General features: G+C 47.5%; 1 protein-coding gene across 1 annotated transcript; it reads left to right on the top strand.

Annotated features, from left to right (window-relative positions):
• Positions 1–279: 279 nt before the first annotated feature.
• LOC103771121 (pumilio homolog 1-like) lies at positions 280–10242 on the top strand. Its single transcript, XM_008938410.1, has 8 exons — positions 280–323; positions 390–570; positions 1297–1431; positions 2814–2951; positions 4610–4735; positions 5661–5782; positions 7541–7733; positions 9623–10242. The coding sequence occupies exons 1-8, from the start codon at positions 280–282 to the stop codon at positions 9752–9754; spliced, it is 1071 nt and encodes a 356-aa protein (XP_008936658.1). The 3' UTR covers positions 9755–10242.
• Positions 10243–12040: the final 1798 nt, after the last annotated feature.

Here is a 12040-nt window from a genome sequence, read left to right as displayed (position 1 = left end):
GGACAGTGAGAAGGCTTTGGGACAGTGAGAAGGCTCTGGGACTGCTGCTCTTGGAGTTGGCAGTTTGCGTCACACCCTGAAGCAGAGAGGCAGAAAAAAGGGAGATGGGAAAAGCCAAGTAGTGTAACACTGGCTCTTCTTTTAGAGGTGGTTTGGGTGCAAATGCCAGTACTTGGAGCTCCTCCTCTAAAGAGGAGATTGCTTTGTAACTTGCCTGTTACCCTCTCAAGATCTTTGCTTGGAATGAGATTTCTGGGGTACCAACAGTGACCTGTGGCCATGGACTCCATGGCTGTGACCACCCCAGGGGTTCAGGTTGCTGGGTAGGGCAGCTGAGTGGTTGGCAAGAGCTTAGTGTGTGAGGCTGTTGAAAGGGTTTGTATTAACAGATGCAGCGAGGGTCCGTGTGGCAGTGGCATCACACCAACCCTGCTTTTCAGGTTTATTCAGCTGAAACTGGAGCGTGCTACCCCAGCAGAGCGTCAGCTTGTGTTCAACGAGATCCTCCAGGCAGCTTACCAGTTGATGGTCGATGTGTTTGGGAATTATGTCATCCAGAAGTTCTTTGAAGTAAGTCTGCATTCCCCTGCACGCCCTACTCGGATGCCTGATGTCCTGAGGTGCTGGACAAACTCATAAAAACCTTCCTATCTGGCTAAAATTTGGGATCTCTGTCAACACTGATGTCATCTCCTCCCCACAGGCTGTTGGGGTGTCTGAGGTGCAGGACTCACAAAGATTCATCTGAGAAGTAACACTTTGCTTTGAGATGCAAAAGGTGTAGGAATAAATAGGAACCTATCCAGGAGATGTAGGTCCAAGAAGACTTGTCAAGGGTGCTGTGCTGAGCTGTCAGTTCTTGTGTGTTTAAGAACAAAAGAGAAACTTTTCCAGTTGAACAGCTCTTGCTGGAAGGAAGTGTTGTGTTTTCCTGCCAGGAGGTTGGGCAGAAACCCATCTCTCCTTCTTGGAGCTCATCTGTTCTTTCTCCACCAAGCCCTGGTGGTTCTTCTGTCCAGTAATTTTCTCTCAGGCCTGGCTGGGGTTACTGAACGGGCACGTGTCACCCTGGTGGCTCCAACACCTTTGACTCTGGAGCTCATTTCACATGTGCCAGGCCTGTCTGCCAGACCCAGAGCAGACATCTGGCTCCTGCCTGTTCCCATCCACCGAGCTGTGGTTGGTATTTTTGTCCTGTCAGTGGGCACCCTGTTCCTTCTTCCACACTTGAGCGTGGGAGGGCTGCTGGGCCACCGAGGGCTTCGTGCTTGTTGTGACTGGTTTTCATCTCCCCAGTTTGGCAGCCTGGAACAGAAGTTGGCCTTGGCAGAACGTATCCGTGGGCACGTTCTGTCCCTGGCTCTGCAGATGTACGGCTGTAGGGTGATCCAGAAGGCCCTGGAGTTTATTCCCCCAGACCAGCAGGTAATTGTAAGTTTCACTTTTAACTTTCTTCTTGATGTTTGATGTTCTTGCCCGTTTGGTGACCTCAACCACGACCTTCTGTCCCTCTTGTGGCTGGTGTTCTTTGGTTTGGTTTATGGCATGTTTGTGACGTTCCATGCATGGTAAATATGTGACACTGTTCCTGGGTCCTGTTGTCATCTTGTTCCACTGAACTGGTGTCAGGTCTCTGATAACTCCCTGAAATCAGCCTGGGTGTGTAAGGGAAACTGAGAATGATGGTGTAACCAAAGATATTTTTAAATCCCTTGAAGGAAGCGGTGCCAGAGTTTTGCCCTTTAACAGTCACTGAGGTGTCATTGCTGTGAGATGTGGGTCAGTGTTCTGCTTTCCTGCAGCAAGATGAGTGAGGAGCTCCTGGATCCTGTCGAGCCAGGCCTGGCACTGGAGAGATGTGGCTGATAGCCAGAGTCCCACTCTGAGCTCATTAATAAAGTGGTTCCTCCAGGGTTTTATGAACAATGAACTGAGATGAAAAATACACACTAGGCAAGCTAGCTAATAAAGGTGGTGAGAATCATACTCCAGAAATCTCAGTGTAGGTTATTAAATTACAAACTGGAAGAAGCTTTAGGAATGTTCATTCCCTTTAGCTTGAGCCTGAGCTCGGTGTTGTCTCAGTGTCAGCAGAGTGGTGCCCGAGCTCCAGCACTGCTGGGCTGAGCTTTCACTCAGTGTCTTCCTCCAGAACGAGATTTCTGGGTGCTCCTGAAACTCTGGGTTCATATCAGCTGCAAAACAGCACTCATCCAGTTCTGTAGTGTCACTAAATTCCCCCAAACTGTCATTCTCTGTTGTATGATTGTGAAGCTTTTAGCCCACACGTGTGGTATGTTCATCAGACCTAAACTTCATCTGCTCAGATCCCACAGTGATCTCCTAATTGCCTGTGTAAAATGCTAGCAAGCTCTTAGCCCAGTGCTGTGTCACCCCACTTGGGTGACACAGGAAGCTGATTCCCCAGATGTTTGTGAAATTTGGGCATTTTAGACTCTTGGAAGGGAGCAGAGGAGGACGTGGAGGATGCACAGTAAAGCTGTGGATCAATAACATTTCTTAAATTTGGGTATTTAACTTGTCAGAGGACGCTCACAGAATTGCTGAGGTTGGGAAGGAGCTTTGGTTTGATGGAGGGGGTGCTTCTCTTCCCTTCAGAGTAGATTTTTCCTTGGGTTCTGTGCCAAGTGTCCTCCCAGTGCTTGGCCACTGGGACACTTCCAGCCGGACGTACACGGGGCACATCCCTCATACCTCTCCTACTCCTGACCACCCTTAGCAGTGACAACTCCCCATTTATCAGCCCTGAATCCTGGTGGTGCTTTCTGTTTGCCTCTCTCTCCTCCCAATAGAACGAGATGGTCCGGGAGCTGGATGGCCACGTCCTCAAGTGTGTGAAGGACCAGAATGGGAACCATGTGGTGCAGAAGTGCATCGAGTGCGTGCAGCCTCAGTCCCTGCAGTTCATCATCGATGCCTTCAAGGGGCAGGTAAGTCCTTGACAGAGATACTGACTCTTTTCCTTTGTCTTCTTAGCTGTTGCACAGCGTGAGGGTGGCTGTGACTTGTTCAGCTGCTTTGAATTGTAAATTTTAGCAGGCTTTCAGCTGAAAGGTTTGTACAGCGAGGTTGGGGAGCCTGGAAGCTCTTTGGTCATGTCTCTGTTGTCATTTCTGTGCAGGTGTATCACAGTAAAGCATCCTTGCAGACACCTGTTTTCCTGGAACATCAAGTGTTTTTTGACTGATGGAGGGGAAAACAAGTCTCTCACTAATCCATCTTCACAGTAAAGGTGGTGAGCAGAGTTTTGTGATGTGCATAGTAAACATTCAAAATGATCCCTGGCTGTGAGGATGGCTTAGAGCACTGCTGTTTCCCAGGGGGCTCAGACCAGGAGAAAATCAGGAGTTCCATCTAGGAAAGGGCAGTTACTTTTGCTTCCTTCTCCTAGTTTTCTCTTGGTGCTCTCTCCTGAATTGATGTCCTGGATATTAATCGGGTAGCTGGCTTTATTCTGCCTGTAGTCAGCCTCTCTTCCATTACAGAAGGTTTGGGTGTTTCCAGCTTCTTCTTAATTGGCTTTGGAGGGAGTCTTTGAAGTATTTTGGGCTTTGCCACAGGGCTGTGAGGGTAGCCTGGGGTTACTGTAGCAGGAACCAGGCTTTATTAGTCTGGGTGTTCCTGGAAGGGCTGCGAAAGCGAGGACTTGCTTGGCTCTGTCAAAACAAGCAGGATTCTATCTGGAAACTTGCTCAGCAGATTTGCTGGTTAGAATTTAGCTTTGGAGCTTGCACTGGGGAGTTAGGCAAGGCAGAAATACCTCTGGGAACCTGGCTGATGCCACTGGCATTGCTTTGGCCAGCTGTCCCAGTTTCATCTGAACTTTCATGTGGAAGGTTAAACTTATCACCTCAAGACTATTTTTCTGCTGTTAATTGCACTTCAAGTCCTGTTTTTCCTGCATAGGTTACTCAATAGTTATTAGGAATTTGTAAACTGTCAGTTTGACTCCAGTGCTTGGATTTGTGACTTTTGTTAATTTTAAGCAACCAAGTAGGACTTTGTGCTTTGGACAGAAAACTGCAGCAGTAATAAAACGTGGCATGTTCTTACCAACAGATTTGGTAATCCATTAGAAATGAGAGGGAATTTTCTTTGTTGTGGCTTCTAAGCACAGTTAAAGCTTTTAAACAAATCCAAATAGTTGAGGAAAATCCCGTGCTGAGCATTTTTAACTTCTCTGGTTCATACCATTTCATCCATAGCTTCAAATACGCAGCTGGCAAAGAGTACACTGGGTTTATTCTTCTCCAACAGCATTTTAATACAGCTTTTAATAATGCTTGGTTCTCCCGGGGCTTTTTTTATTATTATTTGGTTAATAAATCACAAGGCTTTAGTGTTTGTTTCATGACTGGGGAAGCTGAAGCACAGGCAGGGATGTGCTGCCCCTGCCACCACCCAGCCAGTGGGAGTGGGGATCAGTGTTCCTAGTTTGGGTTCGTGCTCTCTGGAGGTGCAGTGCTTCAAACTCTCATTACCCTGGGAAGAACCCCCGTGCATACACAGAGTTCCAGGAGGTTTCTGGGCTTCACAAGGACTAACAGACATGTTGCTGCCTGTGCTTGCCTGTCCTGGCTGAACTCAGGTCTTCGCCTTGTCCACGCACCCGTACGGCTGTCGTGTGATCCAGAGGATCCTGGAGCACTGTCTTCCTGAGCAGACCCTTCCCATCTTGGAGGAGCTTCACCAACACACCGAGCAGCTCGTTCAGGTCAGTCGTGCAGGTGCTGGGAGATGTTCCTCTGTGTTAGGAGAGCTCCTGGCAGCCTCTTGGGGACTGCAGCCACAGTGCTGCCCGGGTCGGGACGGGAAGGAACCCAGCAGACAAGAAACACATCACCTCTGATAGTCTGGGCTGTGTGCAGACATCCAGCAAGTGTCAAAGTTGTAGTTACTTTCATTTTTGAGAAGAATCTTGAGTGGCTGTGTGTCCTAATTCATCACTCTGGAAGGTGCAGGCCAGTAAGATCTAAAGGGAGTTGATGTGAAGAGCTGATCAGTTCTGGGAAAAGAAAGGGCCGAGTGATCTGGATTCTTAAAATGTGTTGGTTTTAGGCACACCCCCTTCCTGGCTGCCTTTCCTGTTCCTTTCAGTCCTCTGAGGACTTTTCTTCCTGGGTTTCTGATGTTGAGGATATAACAGCAAATGAACCATGTCCTGTATGCTCACGTATTTGGCACATGGGAAGCTGGGAAGAGGTTGGGCATGGAGAGGACGTTTTGGGTCATGCCCCTGGTGTTGGGAACTGGGAAAGTACCTATTTTGTGACACATTCAGAACATGGACATGTGAGGATAATCTGCTGTAGCTAGAACCACAGTGCAGCCCTCCAGGACACAGGATTTGGTGTGTTTGAACCTGGGGAAAGCAAAGGAAATAGGCAGAGTATTGACATTTCGTGTTCAAGGGCATTGGTTTGAGTTCTGGAACTGGACAAGGATGGAGCATTTTGCCTCCTGGTAACACTCTAGAACACAGGTTTTTGGAGAAGCAGAAAGTATTTCCATGATTCATACTATAGATATTTTAATTAGTGTTTAGTTCATGTTGCTAAGTCTTAATTCCCTTTGGAACTAGGCTGATAAGAGTGATTCCTGTCCCTGTTTGTCACACGTTCCTGCTGTCTCCCAAACAGGATCAGTATGGGAACTATGTCATCCAGCATGTCCTAGAGCATGGTCGGCCTGAGGATAAGAGCAAGATCGTAGCAGAAATCAGAGGCAACGTGCTCGTGTTGAGTCAACATAAATTTGCTAGGTATGAATTCATTCCTTAAAATCTCCCCCTCCCATGGGGGCAGGGACACGTGCCAGAGCTGCAGAAGAGTTGGGGCTGGGGTGTGGGGAGGTGAATGGAGGTGTTTTTTCTGAACAGCAGAGTGCTGTTTGGAGCTGGTTATGAACTGGGCTGAGTGACTGGCAAGGTAAGTTCTGCTTATCATGACAGAGGATGAAGATGTGGAAGAGCAGCTCTGATCCTTGTTCCTGAACTGGACCAAGAGTTTTGGTGTGTGTTGGGGTTGTTTTGTTTTGTTCTGGTGTTTTTTAAGTGGTTGCTATCCCTTGGGCAATAACGTGCCCTAAGAGCATTTCACTGCCCCTGGGATGCTGTGTCAAGCCACAGGGGAATTTGGGATTCTTCTTCCTCCCACTTCCCAGAGAAGAATCTGAGCTCTTTATACACAAAGTCTTATGGTCCTTTCTGAGACACATGCATGATGAGACCCTCCTAGGGAAGCTGGAGCAGCCTGAGGTGCTTAGTCCAGATGCTGCAGAGTTACACATGGGTAGAAGGAGAATCCAGGTGCCTCAGTGGATGCAGAGATGAAGTCAGAGCTCCCACGTTTGTAAATTCCTTTTGAACATGAAGGCTGAGCTCTTCAAAGGCTCAATATTCCCCCTTTTTATGATGAGTAAAATGGTGCTTTAATGCTCATGGACACAAGGGAAGTGTAACTTTAACAGGAATTAGAAGAGCATGGTCTTAATGTTGTTACTTCAGATTCTTCCTCCCTGGCTTGCTGTGCTCTTTTTTCCTAAATTTCTTTCCAGATGGAGTGTTAATTAGTGTAGGATGTCCCCTGAGCTGACTGTTGGCTGTGGCAAACCACTTGGTGATTTGATGATTCAGTCAGGGATGCAGAAGATAAGACCAGCAAAACTCTCCTTCCCCTTTCCTGTATCCTATTTAACTGGGCTCTCCAGAGGGCACAGACTAGTCAGCTAATATATTCAGGAATTTGGGGAGTTCAGTGCCTCTGCCAAGATCTTTGGTTTCTGAATAAGCATTTCCCTGTTGTTCTAACCTTGGACCTCTGTTCCTGTCAAGCTCCAGTGTGGGGAAAACCAAAGAACAACTCATCTGCCTCTCTAATAGGCACACTATGAAAACAGATGCTGATCTCAGACCCAGTGTCACTAGAGTTGCACAAATTGGGGTGAAATAAAACCTGAGCTGGTGCTTTACCCACATTCTGACTCAGATCCCAGGTTCCTCAGATTGCTCTCCTGTTTCATGTTGCTGAACTTCTGTGCCAGCACGTACAGAATCACAGGATCCCAGGAACTGGAAGGGACCTCTGGGGATCATCTCCTCCAGCCCCCCTGCTCCAGCAGCTCACCCACAGCAGGGTGCCCAGGGTCACAGCCAGGCAGGTTTGGGATCTCTCCAGAGCAGGAGACTCCACAGCCTCTCTGGGCAGCTGCTCCAGGCTCTGCACCCTCCCACCAAAGAAGTTTCTCCTCCTGCTCAGGTGGCACCTCCTGGGTTCCAGTTGGTGCCCGTTGCCCCTTGTCCTGTCTCTGGGCACCACTGACCAGAGTCTGGCCCCAGCCTCTTGCTGAGCATTGATCAGATCCCCTCTGAGTCTTCCCCAGGGCTCCAAGCCCTTCCTGAGCAGGGATCACCTGCCCCCAGTGCTCTGTCCTGGCTGGAAGCAGGCGGCAGCTCCCGGGGGTGGCAGGAGAGGCCGGGTGGGGACACCAGGGCTCAGAGCTTGTCCTTCTCTGACAACAGCAACGTGGTGGAGAAGTGTGTGACCCACGCCTCGCGCACGGAGCGGGCCATGCTGATTGATGAGGTGTGCACCATGAACGATGGCCCCCACAGTGCCTTATACACCATGATGAAGGACCAGTACGCCAACTACGTGGTGCAGAAGATGATCGACGTGGCGGAGCCGGCGCAGCGCAAGATCGTCATGCACAAGGTGAGGGAGAGAGGGAGGGAGGGAGGAGGACGTGGGGTTTCTCACTGAGGGGGTGGCTTCTGCCTGGAGGATTCCCTGAGGAAGGAGTTGGTTGGAAGTTGTGGAGCTCAGGAGGAGCTGAAGGGCAGAAGTGTGGAGGAACGAGGCGCGGGTTGGACTGAGAAGCGGCTGGTTGCTTCTAGCAGTCTCTGCTGACCTAGTAACCTACTTCTGCTGCTCGTGGTGTAGGGAGTGCTGCCAGTGCCAGCCCAGCCTTGCCACAGCAGCACCGTGCTGGTGGCACCTCAGGCTGCAGCTCCTGGGCCCGGGGCTGTCCATCAGAGTCTCCCCATCTCAGTTTTGGGGGGGGGTCCCACGGTTCAGCGTTACACCCGCTTCAGGACTTCAGATCTGTTCAGAAATGAAGGTTTGGAATTGAGTAGGTATTGCTGGCAGTCCTCTGCCTGCTGCCCCAGTGATGTCTTCATTTCCTTGCCTTTAAAGGTCACGTTGGTGGGTCTTGATAGTTGTAATGAATGGGGAGGGGGGGAAATATCCTTTTAGCTGTGTGGTGGAACTGAGCTGATGTTCTGCAGCCACGTGTCGTTGGCACCAAGTCTTTGTGAGCAGCACCAGCCACAGCTTGACCTCTTAGAGATAAAACACGACTGACACTGGTTGGAAAACCCTGTATTGATTTGTTTTTAAGAGGAACTGTGGCGAGTGTCAGGTATTCAAACCCCAATGAAATCACGGAGTATTTAAGAATCCTTGAGTTAAATGTGTCGAGTGTTTTTTCTGTATAAAGCAGCGTGTGTTACCTGTGTACTGGAGCTGATTTTTACCTGCCTGAGGCAGTTGGTCAAGGTATAAACATATAAACAGTCAGTAAATAAACACACAGCTGAAAAAATCCTCAGGGGGCTTAATTCTTGGGTTTAGGAATTGCTCCGAGTAGTTCTTCTAAACTCAAATCTGTATTAGTCCAAAAGAAATCACAAAGAGAAGGAAATAAAGATGCATGGCAAGGTACAGGTGCAGTTTAACTGGAGCTCTGCTAATCTATCTGAGGAGATAGGGGGATTCAAGAAAATAATATACAAATGGTCTTTACTGCCACGTTCCCTTTCTTTTGAATAAAATGCTAATTGGGTTATCAGTGTGGCTGTCAGAAATAGAACTGGGGTGACAGCTAGAGAGGACTGGCTGCAGGTGAAGATTTCAGCTGCTGGGGGAGGGAAAGCCTGGGAGAATGGAGCATGCCCACTGTCCTTCTGGGGTGAAATTTTGGGGAAAATTGCTCTGAGTGCAAACAAGCAGAGCGTGTATCATTGCTGAAGTGCTTGTATTGAAAAAAACCCCATGAAAATACTGGCAAGTGATATGAACAGTCAGTAAAGACCTCAAGTGTTAGAAATGGGGGTGAACACAGAAGGACCTGGTGGTGCTGGGGACCTTCCCTCGTGTGGAGGGAGAGCCAAGGCCCCACATGATGCTTCTCACAAGTTTTGGAGTTCAGCCTGTAGACCAGACAGAGCAGAAGCCCCTGCCCCCTGTTCAGCCCCCCTGGAGCCTTCTGCTGGGAAGGTGGAGCACCCAGGGGTCCTCTCCTGGGACAAAGCCCTGTACCCATCCACACGCTTGGCTCCAGCTGGATTCCAGTGCTGGGGCTCAGGCTGGTGCCACCTCCTGGACCAGCAGCTCCTCCTAAAATCCCCACCAGCGAGTCCTGGAGCTCGATTCGCAGCCATCGATGCGACAACAGCAAAAACAACTCTCCAATATTTCAGGCATTTTGTGGCCTCCTGTTCTTCTGCTGGTGGCCAGCACCTCATGACTGGTCCCCAGAGTTGACGGGACCATCATTTTGGGGTTCCCCAGCTTCACTGACTCTCCTCTTCCCCCCCCAGATCCGGCCTCACATCGCCACCCTGCGCAAGTACACCTACGGCAAACACATCCTGGCCAAGCTGGAGAAGTACTACATGAAGAACGGGGTGGACCTGGGGCCCATCTGTGGGCCACCCAACGGCATCATCTGAGGCAGGGACTTGGGGAGAGCAGCTCCCTGCCCGTGGGCACCAACAGCCAGCGACCACCACGATTCCAGTTCCAGGCAGAACACGGTTTCTGGTTGCTCAACTGCTAAAAAAGAAAAAAAAAAACACCACAGAAGAAAAAAGCCTTTGTAAATTCCTTTAATTTTATTATGCATAACATGTACTAATTATTTTTTTTAATTAACTAATTGCCCTGCTGTTTTACTGGTGTATAGAATACTGTACATAGGTATCAAATGTACATGGAAGGCCACATTTTTGTTCACTGTTGTATCTATATTCCAAATGTGGAGACTTTCAGGGTGGTTGGTTTGAAGAAAACAAAAAACAAACCCCGTTTTTAATCATCTGCCTCGCAGAGGCAACTTTTTTGCAACTAGGTTTTTTGCTCCTTTTAGTCAAAAGTCAGCAAGAGGTTTGGATTTTAGTTAAAACGGCCCAAGAGCCGCATTTAATGCTGTTTATATATAAAAAATAATCAACTTGCTAAAGGTTTAAAAACCAAAAAAAAATCACAGAATTAAGGTTTTAAATTTTTTTTTTGAGGGGGAGGGTTAGAACATGCTAAAGGAGGGAGCTTAGCTGGCATTTTGGGGAAGAAAACATCACACCCAGGAAGTTTTTAAGGAGAAGGGGGGGATAGTCCTTGACTCTGTTCTGTTAACATGGAGAGACACAATTTGATTTTATTTAGCATGAGGAAAAACAAACAACAACAACAACAAAAAATCCAACTCGGCTTTGGTCTTGCTTCTATAAATATATAGTGTATACTTGGTGTAGACTTTACATATATAAAAATTTGTAGTATTTTCTTGTTTTGATGTCTGATCTGTATCTATAATGTACCCTAGTAGTGGAACATACTTCTGACTGTACAATTGTACATTTGTAAACCTCTGTAATGTAAATGTGGAGAAGTTTGAATCAACATAAAAAAAAAACCCAGTTTTTTTTTTTTTTTTGGTAAGAAAAAAAAGGCAAAAAAAAAAAAAAGGAATTAGGAAAACCTGTGCATTTCAGTGTATATTCACACCTTTTATGGTCGTAGCATATAGTGTTGTATATTGTAAATGGCAATTTCAACCAGAAGTAAATTTTTGTTTTGTTTTGTTTTGTTTTCTTTTGAAGGAAATGTTCTCTTTATACAGCCTAGTTCATGTTTAAAAAAAACAAAAAAAAAAGGAAAAAAAAAGAAAAAGAAATGCTTGGTTTTATTTGTCACCTAGTTGAACGGTAGCCATCCTTTCTAAATGTTCTACAAACAAAAGGATTCAGTTCAAAATAGTGGTTTTTTTGAATCTTTCAATAAAAAAAAAAACAAGTAATGTTTTGCTTATTTTGTGACAGTAAGAAACAGAAAGTGCAGAAGTACAGCCCCCCACCCCTAGTTTCCCTTACAATCAGAGTTCCTTTTCACCTTGTAAAGTGTGAATCACTCCCCTTTTTGTACAGAAGATGAACTGTATTTTGCATTTTGTCTACTTGTAAGTGAATGTAACATACTGTCAATTTTCCTTGTTTGAATATAGACCTGTAACACTACACGGTGTACATTTACAGAGCCTTGTGTATATTTCCAACAGACTTTTTTGCAAGCACACTTGTAACCATATGTGTATAATTAACAAACCTGTGTATGCTTATGCCTGGGCGACTATTTTTTGTAACTCTTGTGTAGATTGTCTCTAAACAACGTGTGATCTTTATTTTGAAAAATACAGAACTTTGGAATCTGGCTTGGTGTTTCCTTGGGACTCCTCCATAGAGGTGTTGACCCCCTGGCTGCTTTTTTTTTTGATTGTTTTCAGCTTTTCCCACCTTGGCCCAGGGGCTGTTTCTGCTTGGAGCAGCAGATACACGTGGAAAACAAAGAGCAGAGTGACCACCTGTGGGTCTGCCTCCCTCTATTGCCACCCCTTCTCCCAGAAATGGGTATTTTGGCTTTTTCCTCCCTTTTTGAGCACATCTGAACCTCTTCAGAGCCTGCACAACCTTGCAGCAGCCCCAGCCTCCATCCCCAGGCAGTGAGCTGGGGGGGATCAACCAAAACGTGGCTCTCTGGTTGTTTCCAGCAGCTCTTGCAGAGAGAGGCAGGGAGTTGGAGAATTCCAGCAGGGTGGGGTTGGGAGGGACCTCTGGGGATCATCTCATCCAACCCCCTGCTCCAGCAGCTCACCCCCAGCAGGGTGCCCAGGGTCACAGCCAGGCAGGTTTGGGATCTCTCCAGAGCAGGAGACTCCACAGCCTCTCTGGGCAGCTGCTCCA

The sequence above is a fragment of the Merops nubicus genome, unplaced genomic scaffold (assembly GCF_000691845.1).
Source record: "Merops nubicus isolate BGI_N331 unplaced genomic scaffold, ASM69184v1 scaffold21874, whole genome shotgun sequence".
Taxonomy (NCBI): Eukaryota; Metazoa; Chordata; class Aves; order Coraciiformes; family Meropidae; genus Merops; species Merops nubicus.
The sequence above is the reverse complement of the archived record's forward strand: the minus strand, read 5'-3'. Positions and strand labels throughout refer to the sequence as shown.